We start from the raw sequence: 27,470 nt of genomic DNA, 5'->3' as shown, positions 1-27,470 counted from the left end.
GATGCGGGACTCGATCCCAGGACCCTGAGATCATGACCTGAGCCGAAGGCAGCGGCTTAACCCACTGAGCCACCCAGGTGCCCCGGAAGTAGGTTTATTTATTGCAGGACTTCTCAGCCATTTGCTGTGCTCATGTGAAATTATGACCCTCCCAAGAGAGGCAGGTTTTTGACCACAAGACATTTTGAGAAGTGTCCTGAGATTCTGTAGAATCTTCTCTGGGAAACAATGCAGTGGACTTGGATTTGGGGATTATTCGAAAATTTCTAAAGGAATAAAGAGGTTTGGGCAGGGTACAGTGTACCAACTGCTTTTAGGAGCTTTTATTACATAGGTGTTTGACACCAGGAGAAGTTAAATAAGAGTTCTTATAGCTAGTAAATGGCAGAACCAGAATTCATTAAACCTAGTCAGTCTGAATCTGTGAAATACCATGCTGATACCCACCATTTTTAGAAAGTTCTGTTTGCTTAGGAGGACAGATATTTGATACCTCTTTAGGGGACCTCAGATGAAAGTCAGCAGCCTTTTTAGCCCTTTGTCTTGGACAGGTGGTAGGGTGTGTTTAAGCATTTTCTATTAATACCATAGGCAGAAGAGGAGGAAAGGAGTGGAATTAAGGAAAGAGGAAGGGAAAATGGAAGTTCTTCGAATTCAGGGAGAGGCCGATGATGGAGCTGCTGTGGTGGTACCCATGCCAGAAGTGACCTGGCCTATTGAAGCCCATGGAGCTCTTGGTTGTTCTTCATAAAACCTTCAGGGAATGGTGTTGTAAAAATTGATGTAACCTGAGGGCTAAAATGCTTAAGAATTAATGAGTTGAGCATGTACAGAAACCAAAAGAATATGAAGTGCTTGCATTGATTTTGATTTCTTAATGTGTTTGTTCATAACTCATACTCAGAATACCAGCACAGGTTTATGTAAAACAAGTCAGTGACGTTTTCCAAGTCCCAGCAATGGGAACCTGGTCTTTGGTTCATTTCTCTAGACTGACTGACTGTATCTCCTTCCTTTCCTGTCCTCCTCTTTCCTGCCCTTGGATGTTTGTGGTTGGAAGGCGATGACGTAGGGAAGAGGAGCTGGAACATATAGCTGTGATGAGGTTCGGGCTTATCTGAGACTTACGTTCTTTTCTCCCCCTTTTCCTTCTGGAGTTTGGTTGATGGTCCATGTTTTTGACTGCCTCAGCAGTACACAGAAACAGGCACTCCTCTGGTGGAATTATAGTGTCCATAAAATAGAAAAAAATTTGTAGGTAAAGAAAATCAAAGGGGTGCCTGGCTAACTCAGTGGATAGAGCATACAACTCTTGATCTTGGGGTTGTGAGTTCAAGTTCTGCATTGGGTGTAGAGATTACTTAAAAATAAATATATTTTTTTAAGAGTATCAAAGATTTTCCTTGGTGTTTTGCTTGTATTTCTCTGCTGGGATTGCCAAGCCAAAGAAGAGAAGTCATTGTGGGTCCAGTTCACACCATGCAGCATTTGAGCAAGAAATGAATTGAACCAACTTCCTACCTTTATATTTATGGCAGAGGAGCTGCCATTTTTTCTTTTCATAATTTTCATAGTGATCTTTTTTTTTTTTTTTTTAAGATTTTATTTATTTATTTGACAGAGAGAGAGAGATCACAAATAGGCAGAGAGACAGACAGGAGAGAGAGATGAGGAGAAGCAGGCTCCCTGCTGAGCAGAGAGCCCTATGCGGGACTCGATCCCAGGCCCCTGGGATCATGACCCGAGCCGAAAGTAGAGGCTCAACCCACTGAGCCACCCAGGCGCCCCCATAGTGATCTTTACAAGGGTCTTAGCCTTGTCTTATTTGTTCTTTTAAACTATCACCCCCCCCCCCCCCAATCAAACACAAAACGCATTTTACTTCAGCTAGTACAGTAATGGAGGAACCATAACAATGGATGACAGGAGTGGTTACCTTCCTTTTTAGAGTGAAAAGAATGCCTTGGAAATGTTCAGGTATGGTCAGGGCTGTTCTTTCATGGTGATTTCGTTGTATCTAAGAACAGTTTTTTGTTGCTACTGTTTTTTTGTAAGAATAAATCTCCAGTTGAAAGTGAAAGTCAGGGGGGGAAATAATGTCTTCCTGAGACCTCCTGCCTCATTCTTTGCTTACCAGCCACACTGTGTGTACCTTTATATCCGCAACTGTCCTATGAGCTTCTTAAAACTGGGAACAGACTTTAACTTCCTTCCCTTACTTCAGAATTTTGTTCATTAAGAATAATATTAACATTTACTGAGTACTGTCTTCCAACCACTGTTCCAAAAAGGCAGCTAGTGAAAACCATTTTGGCTTTTGCACCTTGGCATGTAGTTGGGTAAACTCTAGCAAGGGAGCTTTCCTCCCTTTGTGTCATTAGGACCATTTTCTAAGCCATGGGTACTCTGCTGGTGTGAGGGTCCTCCTTAACACTCTACCTGGGAGGCTTTCTGGACCAGACAGTGCTGAGTAGGTCTCCTTGGAGCTCACATTGACCCAATCCTTCACATAGTTCAGCAGGCCTAAAGGATCACTGAATTAACTTAGTGGCAATAAGCAGAATGACCATATATCTCATTGCCTACCAGACTTGAATGGGAACAATGCCCCTTCAGTGGTCCGTTTGAGTGAAGGCAAACTCCAGAGTATTGCACCACCATGCTCTGGTATATTCCTGACCAAAGTTCTCCAGTTCAGCTCTTGAAACTACTGGGGTTGTGTCCTGCAGGTACCTGATGGTGTTTGCTGTAGATATGTAGTCCTGGGTCTGGGCATCTATTTAAGCATTTTTTTTTTTTTAAGATTTTATTTGTTTATTTGACAGACAGAGATCACAAATAGACAGAGAGGCAGGCAGAGAGAGAGAGAGGGAAGCAGGCTCCCTGCTGAGCAGAGAGTCCGATGCAGGACTCGATCCCAGGACCCTGAGATCATGACCTGAGCCGAAGGCAGCGGCTTAACCCACTGAGCCACTCAGGCGCCCTATTTAAGCATTTTTAAGAGATTTTATTTATTTATTTGACAGTGAGAGAGGGAACACAAGCAGAGGGAGTGGGAGAGGGAGAAGCAGGCTTCCTGCTGAGCAGAGAGCCCTACTCAGGGCTCGATCCCAGCATGCTGGGATCATAATCTGAGCCGAAGGCAGAGGCCTAATGACTGAGCCACCCAGGCACCCCTCTATTTCTTGAGTTGGGGAGCCAGCCAGCATTACTGAGTGTGGGCTATTAACTTGTTTTAGCTTATAGCCATGAATTTCACAGATGGACTTGTGTGATACAAGAAATGTGCAACTGTCCTTTAAATTGTGTCTTGGTGTCTCGTTGTGCGTTCATTTGTGAAGGCACTTATCAGTACTCATTCAGTACTGAGGACTTCTGGTTAACTTCTGTAGTTTATCTTTTCGCTTCTTTCCACCACTGAATTTCAAAGGTACTTTTTCTGGTCATTCTGGAAGAAGTGATTTTTAATACTGAACAAAATAATTGGGTCTCATTTCTTTTTTTTTATCTTTTGGGTCTCATTTCTTTTAGAGTGCAAATTGATTTAGACATCCATCTTGGGCTATCACAATATTCTTATTTCACCACATTAATCACAGGCTTGCTTTTTTTTTTTTTTTTTAAGATTTTATTTATTTATTTGACAGATCACAAGTAGACAGAGAGGCAGGTGGGGATGGGGGGTGATGTGAAGCAGGCTCCCTGCTGAGCAGAGAGAGCCCTATGCAGGGCTCGATCCTAGGACCCTGAGATCATGACCTGAGCCGAAGGCAGAGGCTTAACCCACTGAGCCACCCAGGCGCCCCTCACTGTGGCTTTTAAAGATTTATTTGTTTATTTGAGAGAGAGAGAGACCGCAAGCAGGGGTGGGGAGAAAAAAAGGGAGAGAATCTCAAGCTGACTCTCCATTGAGCGTGGTCCCCGACTTGGGGCTCAATCCCATGACCCTGAGATCATGACCTGAGCCGTATCACTATGGCTTTTAGATAGTGGACCAGTGTTCTTGGAGTGAGGAACATAAATTGGGCATTTTCCCTTAATAGAGGACTTGAACAACTCTCCCAAAAGAAGTACAAATAGTAATCTTGAAATACACCAAACAATCAAAGATGATATTTAAAAAGAAATAGCATTTCTCATTAAATTGTCATTGAGAGGCGCCTGGGTGGCTCAGTTGGTTAAGTGTCTGCCTTTGGCTCAGGTCATGATCTCAGGGTTCTGGGATCAAATCCTGCATCAGGCTCCCTGCTCAGCAGGGAGCTTCTCTCTCTCCTTCCTGCTTATGCTCTCTCAAATACATAAAATTTTAAAAGTAAATAGTCAATGAGAGAGAGCCTATGAGCCGGGAGTGGTTGGAGAGGGAGAAACAGACTCCCTGATGAGCAGGGAGCCCGATGTTGGATCAGATCCTAGGACACTGAGATCATGACCTGGGCTGAAGGCATACACATAATGGAGTGAGCCACACAGGCATCCCAAATTGTCAGTGATCTATTTATCTTTCTTTCTTTTTTTTTTTTTTTTCTTTAAAGAATTTATTTGTCAGGGCGCCTGGGTGGCTCAGTGGATTAGGCTGCTGCCTTCGGCTCAGGTTGTAGTCTCAGGGTCCTGGGATGGAGACCCGAATCGGGTTCTCTGCTCAGCGGGCAGCCTGCTTCCCTTTCTCTCTCTGCCTGCCTCTCTGCCTGCTTGTGATCTCTCTCTGTCAAATGAATAAATGAAATCTTTTAAAAAAAAATTTTTTTTGACAGAGAACAAGCAGTGGGGATGGCTGGCAGAGGGAGAAGCAGGCTCCCCACCAAAGAAGGAGCCCAATATGGGACTCAATCCCAGGACCCTGGATTTATGACCTGAGCCAAAGGCAGATGCTTAACCAACTAGTTGCCCAGGTATCCTTTGCAATGCTTTTTTAAATGCTGTTTTGGCAAGGATATGGAGAAAGTGGGAACTCATAGATCAGTGGTAGCAGTGGAAAATCTTACCTTTTGGAGGGCAATTTGGCAACATAAACCATAAACCTTAATGTTCTTACCCTTTGATCCAACAGGTGCATTTCAAGGAATTTATTCTAATGAAATAAAAAAAAAAACCTCTTTAATAGATAAGAACAAAAATGCTCATCATAGCATTTTCACTAGTGAAAAGTTAGGAATACTTTATAGCTATTAAAAGTCATGTTCATGGGGCACCTGGGTGGCTCAGTGGGTTACGCCTCTGCCTTTGGCATGTCATGATCTCAGAGTCCTCGGATCAAGCCCCGCATCAGGCTCTCTGCTCAGCAGAGACCCTGCTTCCCCCTCTCTCTGCCTACTTGTAATCTCTTTCAAATAAATAAAATCTTTAAAAAAAGTCATGTTCATGAAGAGATGAGAAGTTTTTTATTATATAAAAATAAAATTTTTTATAAGAAAAAAAGGCAAGATAAAAAATTTATATTACCTAACTATAAAACACTTGTATATATTTATGACATACTTGTACACACACACACACATATTCAAATTTGGGAGGTTGTAACTTAATGCTGAATTGTGGGTTAAGGGTGGTTAAAAAAACAAAAAAACAAAAAACAAGCTCTGCAAAAAACAGTTTTCTGTTTTATTTTATTACTTTACCAGGAAACCAAAATGATTTGATATTTTGGTGCTTAGCAGAGTGTAAGTTAAAGGGTATATTCCTGGGGCATCTGGGTGGCTCAGTGGATTAAGCCGCTGCCTTCGGCTCAGGTCATGATCCCAGTGTCCTGGGATCGAGCCCCATATCGGGCTCTCTGCTCAGTGGGGAGCCTGCTTCCCCTTCTCTCTCTGCCTAAATCTCTGCCTACTTGTGATCTCTCTCTGTCAAATAAATAAATAAAATCTTTAAAAAAAAAAAAATAAAATAAAGGGTATATTCCTGGGGATCCTGGGTGGCTCAGTGGGTTAAGCCTCTGCCTTCAGCTCAGGTCATGATCTCAGGGTCCTGGGATCGAGCCCCACATTGGGCTCTCTGTTCAGCAGGGAGCCCGCACCCCCCCCCCCCGCCCAGCCTTTCTGCCTACTTTGGATCTCTCCGTCAAATAAATAAATAAAAATCTTAAAAAAAAAAAAGGTGGGGACCCCTGGGTGGCTCAGTTGGTTGGGCGGCTGCCTTCAGCTCGGGTCATGGATCCCAGCGTCCTGGGATCGAGTCCCACATCGGGCTCCTTGCTTGGCGGGGAGCCTGCTTCTCCCTCTGCCTCTGCCTGCCACTCTGTCTGCCTGTGCTCACTCTTGCTCCTCTCTTGCTGACAAATAAATAAAATCTTTAAAAAAAAAAAAAAAGTTGTATTCTTCACTAGAAACTTTTTCATTTGAACTGATGCATGTTAATTTATTATCTTTCAGTTCTAAACTCTTGGGATAGAGAGGGAATATATTCTGCAGTCAGATGCTCAATGCCTGAGCTATACCCTCTGAGGGAACACATTCGGAAGCATGCCCTGTGTATCTAGGGCCATACACACCTTTGCATTATGTGAGTGACCCTAGCGTGTCATAAGAGGTTGAGAATTTTAATTTTAATTTTTTTTTTTTAAAGATTTTAAGTAATCTCTTCACCCAGTGTAGGGCTGGAACTTACAATGCCAAGATCAAGAGTTGCATGCTCTGCTGACTGAGCCAGCCAGGTGCCCCCAGAGGTTGAGAATTCTAACACTTTATTTTTTCAGGCATCCTTATTTACTGTTTTTTGTGACCTGAAGGAGCAATATGGTTTACATGTTTTATTTCAGTGCAGACCTTAGGAATTGATTGTTAAGCAGTTAGCTTCCTGGTTTCTCTTTTTAGACTCCTTGGTTCTTTTGCCTAATTAAGGTTTTTTGTTTGTTTGTTTTGGTAGCTGTCGGAAATGAAATTGAGGGTGCCTGGCTGGCCTAGTTACTAGAGCATGGAACCCTTGATCTCAGGGTTGTGAGTTTAAGCCCCACATTGGGCATAGAACTCACTTCAAAAAAAAAACAACAACAAAAACATCTTTTTTGTTGTTAGAAATTGTACATTCTAGATGTGAAGATAAGGAATGTATGAGCCTGGTGTAGATAGATGGCAAGTTCTCCCCACCTCTTCTTGGAAAAGCTGCTGGGACCTATGAAAAAGGAGAGTTGCTACATTTCCTGAGGTTGAAAAGAAGATTACAACAAAACCTTGAACCTTATGCTACTCTGTAAATGGGATAGCACAGAATATTTTGGGAGAATGAACAAAAAAGTCTCCATGTTGCTTTGTCTTTGATCCGGTATGAAAGCATTCCCTTACCGGCCTGGTCTGTGAAGGCCTTCTGTTCCATCTCTGCTGTAGGTGGTGATGGGCATCTTTTTAGGGTATGTTTTAACTACAGAGTATGATTTTCAGTTTGCCATAAGGAGAGGGGTTATCTTTTCTAGATTTTTTTTTCTGATTAAGTATTGAGTAAATGTGTTTAGGAAATGGTTAAAATCTGCATTTTATCTCCTTTGTAATACATCTTTAAATAATAGCCTGCTCTGTTTTTTTCCAGGGGTGAGCCCCTCCAGACTCCGAATAGGAGATCAAGAGTTTGATTCATTGCCTGCTTTACTGGAATTCTACAAAATACATTATTTGGACACTACAACATTGATAGAACCAGTTTCCAGATCCAGGCAGGGTAGTGGAGTGATTCTCAGGCAGGAGGAGGCAGAGTATGTGCGAGCCCTCTTTGACTTTAATGGGAATGATGAAGAAGATCTTCCCTTTAAGAAAGGAGACATCCTGAGAATCCGGGATAAGCCTGAAGAGCAGTGGTGGAATGCAGAGGACAGCGAAGGCAAGAGGGGGATGATTCCAGTCCCTTACGTCGAGAAGTATAGACCTGCCTCCGCCTCAGTATCGGCTCTGATTGGAGGTAACCAGGAGGGTTCCCACCCACAGCCACTGGGTGGGCCGGAGCCTGGGCCCTATGCCCAACCCAGCGTCAACACTCCGCTCCCTAACCTCCAGAATGGGCCCATTTATGCCAGGGTAATCCAGAAGCGAGTCCCTAATGCCTACGACAAGACAGCCTTGGCTTTGGAGGTACATAATGTGCAAAATGTAGAAAGAAGAGATCTGCTACAGGGTCTCCCTTTCACACCTCTTAGAGCTTTGTAGGAATGCTGAATACAAACACCAGCATTGTGATGTTGTAGCTGTTGAACCATTAAGTACTGATTTTGGCATTAATGTTAGGTTTTCTCTTTTTTTGTAGAAAACCTATTTTGGAATAAGTAAGCTTAAAATTGTGTAACTGAATGTTTTGATTGATCTACTAAACATACTTTGATTTCTTTGATAACACCACCTGAATTCACAGGAATTAACTTAAAATATTTTTTTCTCATCTATCTTCTACTCTGATTCTTTCTTTCTGTTTATCAATGTCTAAAATAAGGTGGGCTTTCCCACAAAAAAACATGTTTCTTCTTTAGGGGGCATAGAGTTCTTACCATTGACTGCTTTTGTTTATCAAGTAAGAATTCAGGAGGAACAGTAAAGCATAGAACAGGTGAGAAAAGATCCATACCCAAAACTGTGTGTTCCAAGGAACAGCAGGTTTACTTGGTTTTTGTTGTTTGGTGCATTTTACAGCGAGGAAGCCGGTTCCTCCTGAGGAGTAAATTTCTGCCTTTTACGGCGAATAGTTATGCTTGGTAGTCTGTCTCCTCTGGTCAACTATTGCATTGGGTCTATTCCTTTATTCCTCTAACATTCACAGCTTTGTCTCTTCTCTCCTCCCTCCGTCCCTCCCTCCCTGAGATACACAGAGCTAGTGGTTCAGAGTAAAAGCTTGTACAAAAGTGGCATGCCATCTTTCAGAACCTACTGATAGAACTTGAATGTAAGTAAGTAGCTAACTTTCATAAGTACAGGCTGAAGTTACGGAAGCTCAGACTAGCAGAGAAGGAGCAAAAGTGTATTTTTATAAACTGAGATCTCTAAGTGCTGTTTCCTTTGGGTCGTGTTCACACAGTGGGAGTAAAACTGCCTTCTGCCTAAGTAGAAGTGTTAGCCTACAGAATAAACTGGGATTTATTTGAGCCAGTCTCTGATATTATTGGATTTGAAAATTTGCTTTTACATTCTGGATAGTGGCTGCAAAGAAGGCTAGTTGAGTCTTAGAGGTTTGACTGAAAAATGTATTTTTATGGTGCTTGTTTTTTGAGATTGCGTTGTGACTTAAAAGTATCATGTCTCCGCTTTGATAAGAAATGAAATTATAGGTCGCACCATTATTTCCACCACTCTGAGTTTGCAGGATAATGAAAACAAGTTTCTTGCCTTGTGTTTTCATTTAAGTTCAGATGATGTCAACATCCAACATGGTGCTGTGCATATGGCAGATGGGATTCCTGACATTTTTTGCAGACCTTGTTAGCACTGGGCTGGAGTATGAAAACTAGCAGTCATGAAACAAGCCAGCTAACAGCCAGGAAACAATAGTCATGACGTTAATTTTATTTCCATTTGCATTCCCTTCCCCCGCTTTCTTCTTTCCTTCTTCCTTTATTAAAAGATTCATCTATTTTTTTAAAAAGATTTTATTTATTACTGTAGAGAGAGAGAGAGAGAGCACATGAGCAAGGGAAAGAAGAAGCAGACTCCCCACTGAGCAGGGAGCCTGATGCAGGATTTGATCCCAGGATGCTGGGATCATGACCTGAGCTGATGACAGACCCTTAACCGGCTGAACCACCCAGGCACTCCAGAGATACATCTGTTTATTAGAGAGCTCATGTGCATGAATATGAGGGGAGTGAGAGAGAAGCAGACTCTGCCAAGCCCCGTGCCTGATGTAGGGCTCATTCCCAGGACCCTGAGATCATGACCTGAGCCTAAATCAAAAGTTGGATGCTAACTGATGGAGCCACCTAGGAGCCCTCCCTTTTTACTTTTTTATTTTTATTTTTCCTAAGTAAGATCAATGTGGGGCTCAAACTCACAACCCTAGATCAAAACCTGAGCTTAGATCAAGAGTTGGACACAAGCAGTTGAGCCACCCGGGTGCCCCTTCATTATTTTTTTTTTTTTTTTTAAGGATTTTATTTGAGAGGGGCGGGGAGCATGAGCAGGGGGAGGGGCAGAGGGAGAGGGACAAGCAAGCAAACTCCCTGCAGAGTGAGGGTTGCAACTCGGCTCCATCCCAGGACCCCAAGACCATGACCTGAGCCAGAGTCCAATGCATAACCAACTGAGCCACCCAGGAGTCCCTAAGATTTTATTTAATTTTATTTATTTATTTATTTATTTATTTAAAGATTTTATTTATTTATTTGACAGAGAAATCACAAGTAGTTGGAGAGGCAGGCAGAGAGAGAGAGAGGAGGAAGCAGGCTCCCCGCTGAGCAGAGAGCCCGATGCGGGACTGGATCCCAGGACCCTGAGATCATGACCTGAGCCGAAGGCAGCGGCTTAACCCACTGAGCCACCCAGGAGCCCCCTAAGATTTTATTTTTAAGTAATCGTTACATCCAGTGCAGGGTTAAATTAACCCAACCCCAAGACCAAGAGTTACATGGTCTACCAACTGAGACAGCCGGGTGCCCCTGCATTTTCTTTCTTTCTTTTTTTAAGATTTTACTTAGGCGGGGGCGCCTGGGTGGCTCAGTGGGTTAAGCCGCTGCCTTCGGCTCGGGTCGTGATCTCAGGGTGCTGGGATCAAGTCCCGTGTCAGGCTCTCTGGTCAGCGGGGAGCCTGCTTCCCTCTGTCTCTCTCTGCCTGCCTCTCCATCTACTTGTGATTTCTCTCTGTCAAATAAATAAATAAATAAATAAAATCTTTAAAAAAAAAAAAAAAAGATTTTACTTAGGGGCTCCTGGGTGGCTCAGTCGTTAATCATTTGCCTTCGGCTTGGGTCATGATCCCAGGGTCCTGGGATTGAGCCCCCCATCGGGCTCCCTGCTTGGCGGGAAGCCTGCTTCTTCCTCTCTCACTCCCCCTGCTTGTGTTCCCTCTCTCGCTGTTTCTCTGTCAAATAAATAAATAAAATCTTTAAAAAAAGAAAAAAAGATTTTACTTATTTATTCATGAGAGGCAGAGACAGGGAGAAACAGGCTCCCTGTGGACCAGGGAGCCCAATGCAGGACTCGAGCCCACGACTTGGGATCACAGTCTGAGTCTAAGGCCACACTTAACCAACTGAGCCACCCAGCTGCCCTGCATTTCTTTCTTAAAGAGAGCTGGGTTTTTTTGTTTGTTTTGTTTTTAAGATTTTATTTATTTTTTTTATAGAGAAATCACAAGTAGGCAGAGAGGCAGGCAGAGAGAGAGGGGGAAGCAGGCTCCCCACCAAGCAGAGTCCCAGGACCCTGAGATCATGACCTGAGCGAGCCAAAGGCAGAGGCTTAACCCACTGAACCACCCAGGCGCCCCTGTTTTGTTCTTTTTTTATATATTTTTTTTTATTTATTTGAGAGAGAGAGCACGAACAGAGGGAGAAGCAGGCTCCCCGCTGAGCAAGGAGCCCCATATGGGACTTGATCCCAGAACCCTGGGATCACAGCCCCAGCTGAAGGCAGCCACTTAACCAACCGAGCTATCTGGGCGCCCAGAAGGACCTGTTTTTTTTAATGATGCCTGCCTTGATTAGAGGCTGCAGTGCTTAGGAATGGTTGAGCTGCTCTCCCTGCTGTGAAACATAAATCTTTTGAAATAGATAGTTGATTTCAATAAGTTTTTTGATTAGATACTGTTTTTTTTTTTGTTGTTTTTTAAAGATTTTTATTTATTTATTTATTTGACAGAGATCACAAGTAGGCAGAGGCAGAGAGAGAGAGAGAGGAGGAAGCAGGCTCCCCGCTGAGCAGAGAGCCTGATGCGGGGATCGATCCCAGGATCCTGGGATCATGACCTGAGCTGAACACAGAGGCTTTAACCCACTGAGCCACCCAGGCGCCCCTAGATACTGGTTTTGAGCCGCATATGTTGATTGCTAAAGATGGCTTCCTTCAGGTTAAAACATATACCCCAAAGTAATAGCTTTATAATACCTTACGTACTTAAAAATGTGTCAGTTTAGCATCATAGAATTTTAGAGCAGGAAAGGACCTTCGGTATCTTTATTTATTATGTATAAAGAATTGATGTTTAGACAGATTGGATTGTTTAGTCTATTTGGAGGTAGAGACAGGATGAACCCAAATCCACTGTGGTGCCTTCTCTACCATGCTCGGTTCTGTCTTTGACTCTTACTGCCTTATAACCGTGCTGCTGCCCTTCTCAGTAGCACTGGCTTCACTGGGAGCATATCCGCAGTTGGACTGTGTGTGAGGACAGTTGTACAGTCAGTACAATACAGCTGTACAGGACACAGTTGTCTACAGCTCTTCCCTATCTCTGGGTTTTTATAAGAGCTGATGTCTTGTCCCTATTGAGGTGACACTGGAAGATAAGAGTAGGAGGCTGTGGTGTTCTGGTCTGACCATTCTGGTTAAACAAAACATTCATGGTTATGAATGACCTAGTTTACCTTTTACACTACATTTTAGTGGAATTTTACACTTAACTTGAAGTTGATAAATTAGAATTATTGCATTTTAGAATTGGGTAGGGCTCTGGAGATACTGTGTTAGACCAGCAGTCTTCAGACTGCTTCTCAGTATCCCTCAGGAGGGGGGGGACACCAAGGGTGCAAGGCTCTGTGTTCCCTCTCTTGCTTCAACCAAAGCAGTTCTATTTTTAACTGTTTTACATATTTGGATCTCTCTAAGATTTTGTTTGAAGAAAGGATTTCTGTACTTAAAAAAATAAATCTTAAAAAACGGGGTTCAAGAACCACCTGCCCTCACCTTAAAGATGAAATTTTTCTGCATTGGTACATTTGCTATTACCACAGTCCCCCAGTAGAAAATAAGTTATTAGATATTTCCTTTTGTCTACCCATCAGATTCCTGTAGTAGAGATGAAGGCTGTAGAAAGTAGGGATTGATTCCAGCTAACCAAAGGAGGGGTATTCCTCTGCCCACTATAGTTCTGTGGGTCAGTCAGTCATTTCTGGGGGAGTATAACTAAATCAGATACCATCTGTTCCATTCTGGAGTTTCCAAGATTTTAAACATGCAGATATGCTGTATGTTTTGAATAAGAGATACTGGAAATAACACTAGAATAGTGCAGAGGCAGCTTTCATTTTTTGTTTAATGGCTCCTTAGGAGCTGGAATAGTACAAATCTTGTGAACTGCAGGTGTTAAACTTTTTTAATGCCTCTGTAGACTCTCCAGAACAATCACATTACTTTTAAATGCACTGAATCAGATAACTTACATTCTTTGATTAAAGCTGGCATTTTGCCTTTGATAGACAATAAGACTTTAGAGTCATCATGGAGCTACTCAGGTGTTCTTAGGCTTGGGCCTATTCCTCAACACAGATGGGAAAGGTTGTAAAGTGCTTTAGGTCCCTGATTATATGCGTTAGTGGCTACATCAACTCTCTATCTTCTCATGTGGTGCTCTATAAAACCCAAGTTGGTTAGGCCTTTTGACCTATGCATAGGAATTTGGAGTAAAGACCCCACTTTTCCCTTTGTTAGGAAAAAAAAAAATGAGAATGGAAAGTGTAAGAACACAAGTGGCAAGTTCTTCCTGTGTCAGTTTGTCTTTTTCTGGAATTGTAGCTAAAGATTTCTGTATCGTTCATTGAGAGAGATGTCTGCTTTTCCATCCTTGGACATTACCTTTATTTCAGCTCATAGAATCTCAGTTGGAAAGTACCTTGGAAGTAAACTGACCTAGACTCTAGTTAAAGGCAGGCCTTCTGGTATCTTCACAGATAATTTTTTTTTTTTTAAGATTTTTATTTACTTATTTGACAGAGAGATAGAGAGCCCAAGTAAGCAGAGCAGCAGGCAGAGGGAGAGAGAGAAGCAGGCTCTCTGCTGAACAGGAAACCCAAAGCAGGGCTCAATCCCAGAATCCTGGAATCATGACCTGAGCCAAAGGCAGCCACTTAACCAACTGAGCCACCCAGGCACCCCTTCACAGATGATTTTTAAGCATTTATTTGGATATCTCTGCTTTTGGAGAACTTGCTGTCAACACAGGAGTATAGTCCAGAGGTTCCAAACTTTCTTGATTCATAACCTTTAGTATCTCAGTAATATTTCAGTGTCCTAGGCCAAAAGAAATAGTTAGCATTTGCGTTGATTAGGTAGATAGGTATACAGATAAACAAATTAAGTATTTATATCCTAATAACTTGGGACTCCATGTAGAAATCTCATGTAGAAATTGTCAACTGCCTGGAGATAGTGGTTCACAGAGCATGATATATGTCAAGTATTACTGTTTCCCTCAAAATTTTAAAGATTTCATGGCATCATCTGAATTTGCTGCAATGCCTCTGACACTGCAGTTTGGGAACCTTGGGTCAGGTTCATTGTGTTAGTTTAGCTGGAAATGTACCTAGTATATGTAGTTATCTCTCAACTTTCACCAAGGGGATAGGGAACTTAGTTTTAAGCATTATCAGCTGTTGAGCTAGAGAAGATCTTTTCTTACCTGGACTAGAACTAGAGTGAGACCTATTTTCCAAGATTTATTGGGATGCTTTTTCTCTTCACCTGGAAGCCTACCAGGTAAATCTCAAAGACCTGCCACTTTCTACCAATACAGCCCATGCTTGTTTCAGTCTATTTCTGAGGCAAGTGAGTCATTAAAGCTGAATTGTTCTCTTTTGTTTCCATTCATTTGAAAGGCTATAGATGCACCCTAAATATTACCTATTCCTTAGATCATGGATCTGCAGACTTTTTCAGTAAAGGACTTTATAGGCCATATAGTTTTTGTCACAACCACTCAACTGTCCTTGTAACAAAACAGCCATAGACAAACAACAAATGAGCTTGTTGTGTTCTAATAGATCTGTTTACAAAAACAGACAGCCAGCTGGATTTGGCTCATGGGCCATAGTTTGTTGACCCTCTGTTTTAGATTGCTGTCATCTTCTTAACTTTTATTCTCCTTCAGCCAAATCTTGAAATATTAACTAAATGTGTCCTTGGTGTGTTTGAAAATGTTTCAGGGTAAGGTCTCTGTATCCATCTCTCTGTGTGTGTTTTTCCTTGCTCTATTTTTACGAATTTGTTTATGTTTCCTGTCCTGAGCTCTTTGGAATCCTGCAGCAAGTCAGGATCAGAGGAACACTGGCAACTCTTAGATGGTAGGGACAGAAACTAGAGGGTAGTCACCTGGGGTTACACCAGCAAAGGAGGTCACACAGATCTCTAATGTCTCCTGTTTAATGACTAACAAAAATGAATACTGTTTGGGTTCCAATTTCATTCTCGCTATCATGGGACCTTACTGGTGAATATCAATTGAGTAATCTTTGGCTCCTGAACCAGCTGTAGATTTGATTACCTGTGTTACCAAGATTGTGATTTATTCTGGGAACTACTCAGAGCTAGGGAAGAAACCAGTTTTCGTCAAGTTCCCTAGGAGTGAAAAAACAGAAGTACCAACATTCAGTCCTCTTTAGAGATGATGCCATGATTGACTTGCAGACTTGCTCCTAAGGATGTCATACAGGATCAGGAAGTGAGAAACTGACAGGATAATATCATAGTACCTCAGTGAAAGGGTCCTCACTGTCTCTTCTCTACAAGGTGGTAGTAGGGTCTGCCTCATAAAAAGAAAGTTTAACTGCCTTGTGCTTCAAATCCTTAATAAGGTCTTTCTTGTTCATTGATAGACAAATTAGGGGTTTTTTCCATCTATAACTTGAATTTTGAAATCTGTAGTGTTAGAATTAAAGTTACTACTATACTCACTGCAGTACATTTGTTTGTATCTTGAGATTATAGCATTTCTGGGGCAGATACTCCATTTTTCTTTCTTCATCTTTGAAATAGTTTGCCGAGCTTCAAACCCATATATGTCCCCCTTCATCCACCCTGGTCTGGCCTTGGGAATTCTGTGTTACTGGGTTGTTGTCTATTTGGAGGAGGAGTGTGAATTCTCGCTTTGTTTCTGACTTGGAGAAAGAATTGCCCTGAATGTAGTACTGTGTTTTCAGACTGCCCTGTCCCCTCCTGCACTTCCCCACTAGTACCTGCCAGGCTTGACAGCCATTTATTCTTCCAAACTGTGGAAGCACTTGGGCCTCATGTGATCCAAGGATAGTCATGTTGCCTTTGGGATTTGTCTTTTCCTTTTTTTTTTTTAATAAATTTCATTTATTCATTTGACAGACAGCGATCACAAGTAGGCAGAGAGGCAGGCAGAGAGAGAGGAGGAAGCAGGCTTCCCACTGAGCAGAGAGCACAACATGGGGCTTGATCCCAGGACCCTGGGATCATGACCTGAGCCAAATGCAGAGGCTTTAACCCACTGAGCCACCCAGGTGCCCCTGGGATTTTTCTTTTCTTGACTCCATGAGTCCCCATGTGCTTTTGAGTCTTTCAAGAGAAAGACTCCAAAGGATACAAAGGGTTCTTTAATTTTAATAAGGTCTTCCTCAAAGTATTTGTACTTTAAGGCCACTTTGGATAGATTAATTAGCCCAGTTGACAACTTACAACTTTTCTCTTCCATCCATTTAAAAATCAGAATTTTAAAAAAGTTAGAATCATTTCAGAGTTATGGCATAGCTTTTGTTCTCACCCCCTGATGTTTGGGCCTCTCTGCCAAGAACCTAATCAACTGTAAAAAAAAGATTTTGGGGGTGGCTGGGTGGCTCAGTGGGTTAAAGCCTCTGCCTTCGACTCAGGTCATGATCCTAGGGTCCTGGGATCGAGCCCCGCATTGGGCTCTCTGCTCTCCAGGGAGCCTGCTTCCTCCCCTCTCTCTCTGCCTGCCTCTCTGCCTACTTGTGATCTCTGTCAGTCAAATAAATAAATAAAATCTTTAAAAAAAAAAAAAAAAGATTTGGGATTTCAGAATATGGTGTTGTGTTCCTGAGCCTCTGTAGAGTAGCACCAAGAGACCATGTACAGTAGAGATGGCTCTGATGTTATCCAAAGGTCTAATCTGTACAGAATCACCCCCCTCCCCGCCTGCGACCTCTTGCAGTGTAGGAACCCCTATTGTTTCTCCCTTTGAACCTGGAAAGAAGAAAAGTCTGAAGGCAAATCAGCAGGTTCCATCATGCTTGTGGAGAAGACTGGTGTGGTTCATCTTTGGCAATAGCAAGAGGCTAATCTAGTCCACATTTCAGCCTACCCTTCACTTCTTAGAGCTCTCTAGGATGCAATTTGAGATAGCATTTTAAATGCTTAAGAATAAAGACAATACAGCATTGAGAAAAAAGAAGTGTTTAAACCTTTACCTGATTTTGGTATCAAGTAGAATGGTGGGCTTAAGGATATATCCTAAAGAACCTTTTTTTTTTTTTTTTTTTTTTTTTAGATTTATTTATTTATTTTAGGGAGAGCCCATGTGCATACATGTGAGCAGGGGAAGGGGTAGAGGGAGAAGGAAAGAATCTCCAGTAGACTCCCTACTGAGCTTGGAGCCACACATGGGGTCAGTCCCACGGCTCTGATATCATGACCTGATCTGAAATCAAGAGTTGGACGCTTGGGGCGCCTGGGTGGCTCAGTGGTTTAAAGCCTCTGCTTTCGGCTCAGGTCATGATCTCAGGGTACTAGGATCGAGTCCCGCATCGGGATCTCTGCTTGGCAGGGAGCCTGCTTCCTCCTCTCTCTGCCTACTTGTGATCTCTATCTGTCAAATAAATAAATAAAATCTTAAAAAAAAAAAAAAAAAAGAGTTGGATGCTTAACTGACTAAGCCACCTAGGTGCCCCCTGAATAATCAGCTTCTAAAAAACACCTAGAAAATCTAGCTAAAATACAACCAATTTTTTTCATCTTTTCAGTTTTTTAATTTTTATAATTTTTTATTTTTTAAAGATTTTATTTATTTACTTACAGACAGAGATCACAAGTAGGCAGAGAGAGAAGGGGAAGCAGGCTCCCCGCTGAGCAGAGAGCCCGACATGGGGCTCAATTCCAGGACCCTGAGATCATGATCCAAGCCGAAGGCAGAGGCTTTAACCCACTGAGCCACCCAGGCACCCCTTTTCAGTTTTTTAAAAAAAGATTATTTATTTACTTATTCTGGAGAGAGCAAGAGGGAGAAACAGACTCCCCACTGGGCAGGGAACCTGATACAGACTTGATCCCAAGACCCTGGGATCATGACCTGATTCCAGTGCAGACACTTACCCACTGAACCACCCGGGTGCCCCATCTTTTCACTTCTTTCTTTTCTTTTTTTTTTTTTTTTTTTTTTTGGATTTTATTTATTTGACATAGAGAGGGAGCCCGATGTGGGGCTTGATCCCAGGACCCTGAGATCATGACCCAAGCCGAAGGCAGAGGCTTAACCCACTGAGCCACCCAAGCATCCCCCATTTTTTCATTTAGATATGAAATCTTTTGGTAAAAAATACTGATCCTGAGTACATATAGCTTGGAGTTTACGTGTGTATGTACCTATGGTATAACTATCCAGATGAAAGTATAGGACATTTCCAGCACTCCAGAATGTTCCCTCATGTACCTTTTGTGTGTCTTTTTTTTTATTTTTTAAAGATATTTATTTATTTATTTGATAGAGATCACAAGTAGGCAGAGAGGCAGGCAGAGAGAGAGGAAGGTAAGCAGGCTCCCTGCCGAACAGAGAACCCGATGCGGGGCTCGATCTCAGGACCCTGGGATCATGACCTGAGCTGAAGGCAGAGGCTTTAACCCACTGAGCCACCCAGGCGCCCCTGTGTGTCTTTAATATCAATAAAATGATGGGTTTAGATATGGCAGCTATTAGGGATGTTAGCTGGGATCTTGTCAAACTAGCATCACCCCCTCATCTCCAGACCAAAATAAGCTCTACACCCAGTGTAGGGCTTAAACTCACTATCCCAAGATCAAGAGTCACAAGCTCTACTGACTGAACCAGTCAGGTGCCCTGTCAAACCAACTTCTTTTTATTTTTTAATTTTTATTTATCTATTTATTTTAAAGATTTTATTTATTTGACAGAAACACAGCGAGAGAGAGCACACAGCAGAGGGAGTGGGAGAGGAAGAAGCAGGGAGTGGGGCTCAAACCCAGGACCCTGGGATCATGACCTGAGCCAAAGGCAGACGCTTAACGACTGAGCCACCCAGGCGCCCCTATTTTTTTTTTTAAGATTTTATTTATTTGACAGAGATCACAAGTAGAGGCAGAGAGGCAGGCAGAGAGAGGAGGAAGCAGGCTCCCTGCTGAGCAGAGAGCCCAATGTGGGACTCCATTCCAGGACACTGAGACCATGATCCGTGGCAAAAGCAGAGCCCCACATTGGGCTTTCTGCTCAGCTGGGAGCGTGCTTCCCCATCTCTCTCTGCCTACTTGAGATCACTCTCTTAGTCAAATAAACAAAATCTTAAAAAAAAAAAAAAAAAAAAGGAGCTGGTAAAATAAAGTCAAGAACTCATGGGGTGCCTGACTGGCCCGGTACGTTGGTAGAGCGTAACACTTGCGCTTGGGGTTGTGAGTTTGAGCCCCACATTGGGCATAGAGTTTACTTAAAAAAAAAAGAAGAAGAAGAAGAAGAAGTTTGAGAATGAGAATTGGGGGTATAAGACGAACTTTCAGATTGTTTTTACTAGCTAAGATATTTTTGCTTTGAGGTCCTGGTCTTCCTCTCTCCAAAAGGCTAGGAAGATCTTGACTTGTCGTGGTTGACTTGCTTAGGTTTCAGGAACTTTGAATTAGAGGATTGCTGATAATAAAGAACCCTGGAGCTAGCAGCCTGTAGGGACTGGATGGGAATGCAGTATCATCCTTTCTTCTCCCCTTACCATGTCAGCCTTAATCTTCACATCAGCAGACTGAGCTGCTGCCTTTTCTCACTCTTCTTATCCCTTTTATGTAAGATATTCTCTAGTTTCTGTCTTCCTTTTCTCAGCATCCTGTGACACCCACAACCACCTTAGGCTTCTGTGGTTTTCAGATGGTTCCTTAGGAAATTATAGACAGGTGTGTAGGCCAGCTGTTTGTCTTCTGAATGATATCAAGCTAGTTTTTACAGAAGGCCCTGGTCCTAGACTGGAGTTGACTTTGGCCAGTAGTTGAAAGTTATTGCTATGATAGAACATAAATTATAAATTGGCTTTGGAGCTGATACTTCTGAGCTCAAATTCCAGCCCTGCTAGTGGCTGTGTGACCTCAGGTGTGTCTAATTTCTCTGAACCTCGGTCTTTTCATCTATAAAATGAAAAAATTCATGTCTTACAAGGATATTATAATGACTACAAAATAATTTATATAAAATATTTCTGTACAGTAGGGTTACCTTACTGGCTTAATCAGTAGAGCATGCAATACTTGGTCTCTTGAGTTCCAGCCACACGTTGGACATGGAGCCTACTTTTAAAAAAAAAAAAATCCTTTACAGTCCTTAGTGCAAGTTCAGTAAGTAGTAGTTACTAACTTAATGAAACCAAATGGGTAATTATGCTTAGAAAGTTCTTGTAGGGGCGCCTGGGTGGCTTAGTCGTTAGAGGTCTGTCTTCGGCTCAGGTCATGATCCCAGGGTCCTAGGATTGAGCCCCACATCGGGCTCCCTGTTTCTCCCTCTCCCACTCCCCCTGCTTGTGTTACCTCTCTCACAGTCTCTCTCCCTATCAAATAAATAAATAAAATCTTAAAAAAAAAAAAAAAGCTCTTGTAGCCTCAGAACTCAGATGTTGATGATCAAAGGATAAAGTTCTTTAGTCCAGTATCTCACCACTTATCTCACCATTGTTCAGTATTTTGCCACAAGATGAATACATTCATCAGACTGATTTTGTCTTAAGTTTATAAAATAGAGGTATATCCTAGATTGTCAAAACTTTATAGTTGATGTTGCAAAGAACAGCTTTTCATATATAAGCAAAAACATGATGTTTCCTTATTGTTAATGAATATGTACCAAGTGGCATTGAGGAAGCAACAAGGTCTTGTTAGTACATGGTAGGGTGGGGGTGGGGAGCTGGCAGACAGTGGCCTGAAAAGTAGAGTTTGATGAAGAAAGTGGGGACTTTTGGAGTTTTAGCCTGTACTTGCCCAGGTGGGAAAAGCTTTGCTTTGGTAGGAAGGTGAAAGGAGCACTTCATTTTCTGAGACCAAGTGAAGTTGCATTCCATGATTATCTTCTGTCTGCAAGCAGTAGCAGGCAGTGATACATGTACACAGGTGGTTGGGGGATTGTGCTGTTGTCCTATGTCAGTGAGGGTAAGGGGACCTCTTCTCCTGGGCCACAGGCTGTGGGACAAACAGGAACCTAAGGGTAGTGGGTACCAAGAAAAGGAATACTGGGTCATTCTAGTTGGGGTTTCTCATCCAAAGATGATTAACATTTCCAAAAAAGTGTCATTTTCTAGGATCATTTCTATTTCCTGTACTCTCTGTTCTTCTGCACTGCTGAAATCCCTTCTTCCTTATGCCTGCACTAACCACAAGTAATCAGTCTGGTGGCTGGGGCTTGGGAGGCAACAAATAGCCATTTCTGTAATGTCAGCCCTAGAGCAATCACGTGGACAGGGTATGCCTAACCAGAGAATGGAGTTTTTCAGCTTGCATTCATAACTGGAAATAAAGTGCTTTCCTTATTCTCCTCCTGCAGGTCGGTGAGCTGGTAAAGGTTACGAAGATTAATGTGAGTGGTCAGTGGGAAGGGGAGTGTAATGGCAAACGAGGTCACTTCCCATTCACACATGTCCGTCTGCTGGATCAACAGAATCCTGATGAGGACTTCAGCTGAGTATAGCTCAACTAACAGTTTTGCTGACAGATGGGAACAATCTTTTTTTTTTTTTTTTCCGATTGTCATCTATATAATTTTCTTACAGATGTCAAAGCAGTCTAGTTTATATAAGCATTCTGTTACCTGTGATCTTTTTTAGACTGAACTACATCTCTAGTCTCATTTACCATTTCAGGGTACGAAACTGGAGGGCTCGTGTGTTAACTTCTGAATTGGCAATTTTAGGTGGTAGCAGCCATGCCTGAGTGTATCAGAAGGGAGGGATATTTTGCCTCCTTTCCCTCAGGTAGTGCAGATCAGCCTGTGGAATACTGATGAACAGGAGAGGAATATTGCACGCTGCTTACCCTGACTTACTCAGTGGTTTTGTTTTCATTTTGAAATGATGCTATCAAATGGCAATAGACTGTTCCCTTCCACCCCCATGAAGTAATCTTGCACCAGGTGAATAGTAAGTACCCAGTGGGATTGCTTTTTCATTTATAGAACATGACCACTGTATGACTCATTCTGACAGTTCAAATCCTGAGATTTCTGAGGACACTACTAGAGGCATTTGTCTTCCTTTCTAGTCAATGCTTCATACATTTTCTTGGGATTCTTTAAATCCTTGTCATTCTTTTCCCCCAAACCTACCAGTAGGTTCATTCTCAAGAAAAGTGTTTCTTTCCCATCCGATGACAAGCAGATGTGCAGAGCACTTTATTCAGTGCATAGCTTTAAGCCAGTATTGGATTCACTGAGTGGACACCCAAACTCCCAGCTTTCCGCCTTCCCTCAAGGGGTCATAGTAGGTTCACACTGCTACCACAACTAAACAGACTCCTGGCTAATGGGATCCAGCAGGGCCATTTCTCCTGAGTGCCAGTATCCTGTTAGAGGACTCTGAAATTCTTAGCTTCTACTTGCTTAGAGTGGAAGGACCAATCACTTAGACTATTCCATAGATGGTTGTAGGGCCAAATTCTGCCCTTTGCTTTATATACAACTTGTATAAAATAAAAGTCAATTTAAAATTACATGAGTTTGAAGTAGGGTTAGTGCTTTGAAAAACATTTGAACCAATCATGAATTACTTACGTATTATTCATTTTACATGGCCAGAATAGTGCTTGAAGTGCATTTCATTATCAACTGCCTTCATTTTTGGCTCTTTTTCATTGTGTTCCAGTTCAGTTTACAAATCCTTTTAAGTATGGAATGGTGTATGTGGGGTCAGGTGCTCCCAAGAATAGACTTCTGAGACCAGAAATGATCTAGGCTATTTAGACTACAGTGTGAAACCTTCAGAGTTAGTTCTCAGTCTAGGAAGGCACTCACTGGTCTCTGGTGTGATATGACCCATGGAAACACCTTATATTTTGCTTTGGGCCTCATGTTAGAAAAGTAATGTATCTTTCTAATTGTTTTTACATAGGTTAATGATTAATATGCATTCTTTGAACATATACCAAATCATGGTATCCCAGTGACCAGCACAATGCTTGGCATAGTCGGTGAGCAGGTGTTTGTATGAGTGAATGAGGGGTATGCAGAAGCTCTTTATATGGCACAGGGAAGCTAGCTGACACAGGATTACATACCACAAACAAACTAATGAGTTGACGCTAATTTAATGTATTTTTACCTCACACTAAGGTAATGCTTGATAAAGACATTAATATTCAACTTTTAAAAGTTAGCACAGTGCAGTGCACATAGTGGGTGCTCAATAATATTAAATGAAAAGATTTGTAATACTAGACTTAATTCTCTCTGACTACTCTTAAATTTTCAGATAGGGCATAGATACTGTAAAATCCAAATCCAAATACACATTAAAAATCTCCTTTTCCTGAAAGTATGACATCTAAAGTACTTGTAGAAAAATATCATCATAAACTGATTTGAATGTTTGTATTTTCTTTTGCCTTTGACTTTGATATTGGCTTGTAATGTCTCTTTTTATCATATGTAATATTAGTGGAACTTCAACTCTACCCAAATCATAAGAATTTTTCAATGATCCATTGTCCGAAGCCATTATATGAACTGTTGGGTTGGATTTGGCTGGGTGTAGCTGTTGTTGAACCTTAAGATCAAAGGACTTCTAATAAGTATCTTCCAAAAGCAAATGCTGGAATCCTATTCAAGTGCATATGTACATTGTCACAGAGCAAAGTAAACTGTAATTGGCTGCTATATTTTATATAATCATTTCTGCAAAACCCCAGTTTTTGGATACTAATATTTGACATCGTTAATTCTTATTAATTTGTTGGAATTGTTTATTGTTAATAATGCAAATAGATAATTTTTAATTATCCTTAAGTAACATTTCACTATTAATGGAATGAAATGGATGGTAAGCAGACCAATTTGAAATAAAATATGAACATGTGCCATTGTATTATAACACTATACACTTTCTTGACAGTTAAATTTAAAAAAAAAAAGTTTTTTTGTAGCATGTATTGTATATGTTTATAGTATATGTAGTAAATAAAAATATGGCCAAATGTTTGGCTTGGTGATCTTTTGAAAAAAGTGATCTTTGAATATTTTTCACAAAAGAGCTAAATCTTTTATGCTTAGGGAATAAGAGGTGTGTGCATTCAACAGCCTGCACACAGTCATATAATCGGATAAAGAAGCAATTATACATAATCTGTAGGTACTCCTTAAAGATGAGGTTAATCTTTGGTGATATTTTGAAGGGTCTCCAGAAGTCATGAAGTAAAATTGATTTGAGGTGAATATAAGAATGATTATGTAATGATCAAAAAGCTGGAATAATGTGCACACAGAACATCAAATTTGTCCAGAAATGGTTATATGTGGTTGTAAAGAAAATAAGGTTATGGTAGGGGGCTTTATAAAGCAAGTGAGAAATTTAGATGTTATATAATAGGTTTTCAGAATGTCATTGTAGATAATACAGTGTAATTTCTCCTTTTTTATATAAGTAGCACATTTTCAGAATAGATAATTTAGTAAATAAAACTTCAACATTATGTTCTTCCCATCGTTTCTCAAAGCATGTAGATACACACACATTGTGACACTATATGTACCTAAAAGGTTGACATTATATTCTAGTTTTGTGTCCTACAGGTGGTGAAGTTTTAAAATGAAAAGGATAGGGGAGCCTGGCTGGCTCAGTCAAACCATGCAGTTCTTGACCGTGGGGTCTTGAGTTCAAACCCTACCTTGGGCATAGATAATTACTTTTAAAAAATGAAATGAAAAGAACAAGCTTTGCCAGTTACTTATACATTATTCTGCTTTGGCCCCAAAATAAAACATCTCATTACTGCTGTAGACATAGAAGATTATCAACCCAGAGTGAAAGGAATCTCCTCCAAATAGAGCCAACTTTGGCATACACAAGCTTAACAACAAGGTGATTTAAGTATGTTTCAACTTTTTATCGATAAAAATAAAGTGTTAAAATCTTGTTTTAATATGTTGAGTGTTGGGGTTCCTTCACATAACTTTGAATAATCATACTGACTCTTTTATTTATGACCCTGATTTTCAGATTAAATTCTATTCCTCTTACAGATATGAAGAGAGAAGCCCCCTCCATAGAAGAAAACGTGAAAATAGGCCTCTTAAGTTTGGCAGGAGGAGGCTAAGTATTTGGACCTCTATTGCCTTGCATACCCTGAAGATAAAAAGAAATGGGTGAAGGGCAAACGAGAACTAACCATCAAGAAGTGAGGTTCAAGGGCACTTGAGTGGCTCAGTGGGTTAAACCTCTGCCTTCGGCTCAGGTCATAATCTCAGGGTCCTGGGATTGAGCCCCGCATCAGGCTCTCTGTTCAAGGAGCCTGCTCCCCCGCCCCCCGCCTTACTTGTGATCTCTCTGTCAAATAAATAAATAAAATCTTTAAAAAAAAAAAAAAAAGGTTCAGGAGCACCTGGGTGGCTCAATCAGCTGAGCGTCTGACTCATAGTTTTGGCTTGGGTCATGATGTTGGAGTCGTGGGATTGAGCCCCACATCAGGCTCAGCACTCAGTGAGGAGTCTGCTTGAGATTCTTTCCATCTCCCTCTATCCCCCCCTCAAATAAGTAAGTCTTGAAAAAAAAAAGTGGGGCACCTGGGAGGGTCAGTCCGTTGTGCCTGCCTTTGGCTTAGGTCATGGTCTCAGGGTCCTGGGATAGAGCCCTACATCGAGCTTCCTGCTCAGCAGGGGATCTGCTGCTTTCTGTTTCTCTCCCTCTTTATCCCCCTCTGCTCCTTCCCACCGCTTGTTCTCTCTCTCAAATAAATAAAATCTTTAAATAAAAAATGAAATTCATAAAAAGAGCCATGCTTGAGGGTCCTCTAGGGATAGAGGATGAAAGCAAACAAAAATGAGCACTTAGGCTGGCTTTTAGTCAAGGGGACACTCCCAGTATTTCTGTGGTTGTCCTGATTTTCTTAGATTTGAGATCTGCATTAATCCTAGAAAAGTGAGCTCTAGAATATTGACTAAATGGTCAAAAGTAAACTGACTTGGACAGTTTTCCTGTCTTCCCACTTCAAATGGGGAAGACTTTGGACATTTAGCTTTCTGGGTATGGGAGGAAGAATAGTTGTGTATCAGACATGTGGAGGTTGACTTGTTCAAAGCCTCTGTTTACTTGGGAAAATTTTACGGAGTTTCTAGCTTCATTTCAAGCTTGTGACCCAGGTGGGCTTCTCCAAGGTTCTTGGAGTACCTGCAAAGAAACTAGGAAAGTAGAACCCTGAGTTGAGATGTAAGATGGGCTTCTCCTCTCTTAAGCCAGGAAAGTCTGAGTGAAAATGGATTTGGTACTATATAGGGGTATAATACTGTTGGATACCTTTGGGTTGCCCTAGTGTTCTCCATGGTGCAGGATTGAACTTCCTGGAGTTGCGGTGCTACTTGTGCAGGTTTACATGCTCAGTGCTACTTCCCTCTTGCCCTGCCTGCAGGGTTCCCATGAGTCCTTAACAGTTGGAAGCCCTAACACAAAGTCTTGGCTGCCTTGGCTGGTGTTGCTACAGGGTCTAAAGATCACCTACCGTAGGGTGACAGCCATCTTGCCCTTACTCATCTTTTTGAAATCCTTTGTTTTGAGAGAGTATCACATGAACCCAAGGACACCTCTACTGCCAGAGAAAGGGGCTATTCTAAATATGAAGTATTTTAGTAAGTATTCATCTGTTCTCACCAAAGGGAGAAATTGACCCCATATATTGCGGCTATTTATGGCTGACTGGGTGCTTCTGTGACTAGTTTGATCAGGTTATGCAGTTCAAAGAGTGGTAGCTCCTACAGAATAGATCCTTGCCCTTGTGAATTTTATATTCTAGGAGTAGCAGGACAAAAGCCACATCTTGTAACCCCCACGGGGGCCCCTGGTGACTCTGAAAGTAAGTGTTCTGTCCAGGTCTCCAGACACACAGCTTGGTGGACAGCAGCTTTTGTGAGTAACCATTTGGAAAAGGCACCCCTTCTATCTGGATGGGCTCATGGCTTGGCAAGTGCCAGTGAGAGTGTGATTCGGGTTACAACCCCTCTTGCCTACTACATGACAGCAAATAGTTTTGATTATTCTGTTCAAGGTTCCAGTTGCTTGCTCACTTACAGATGTGTCTCTCCCCTGCATCCCCACCATTACCAAATTCTGTCAGCTCTGCCTTCAAAATACTCCCTTTGTGCCTCTTTTACAGTGACATAAGCAGCCATCTTTCGTGTGGACCACTGTGACACTCCTTCCTGGCCATTCA

The 27,470-nt window shown here is 41.8% G+C and overlaps 1 protein-coding gene across 5 annotated transcripts in view; it reads left to right on the top strand.

The window, feature by feature from the left end:
* CRK (CRK proto-oncogene, adaptor protein) overlaps positions 1-25,780 on the top strand; it is a 30,444-nt gene extending 4,664 nt beyond the window's left edge. Inside the window, exons 2-4 of one of the 5 annotated variants that reach the window (XM_059380997.1) lie at positions 7,516-8,051; positions 21,607-21,639; positions 25,291-25,780. In XM_059380997.1, coding sequence (XP_059236980.1) covers positions 7,516-8,051; positions 21,607-21,639; positions 25,291-25,296 — 575 coding nt within the window. In that variant the 3' untranslated portion in view covers positions 25,297-25,780. Of the gene's footprint in view, positions 1-7,515; positions 8,052-21,606; positions 25,193-25,290 lie in introns of those variants that run through there. The other 4 variants (XM_059381000.1, XM_059380998.1, XM_059380996.1 and 1 more) reach the window with 4 other exon arrangements.
* Positions 25,781-27,470: the final 1,690 nt, after the last annotated feature.

This window comes from Mustela nigripes, chromosome 16, assembly GCF_022355385.1.
Source record: "Mustela nigripes isolate SB6536 chromosome 16, MUSNIG.SB6536, whole genome shotgun sequence".
NCBI lineage: Eukaryota > Metazoa > Chordata > Mammalia > Carnivora > Mustelidae > Mustela > Mustela nigripes.
Note: the sequence above shows the minus strand (reverse complement) of the source record. Positions and strands in the feature narration are given on the sequence as shown.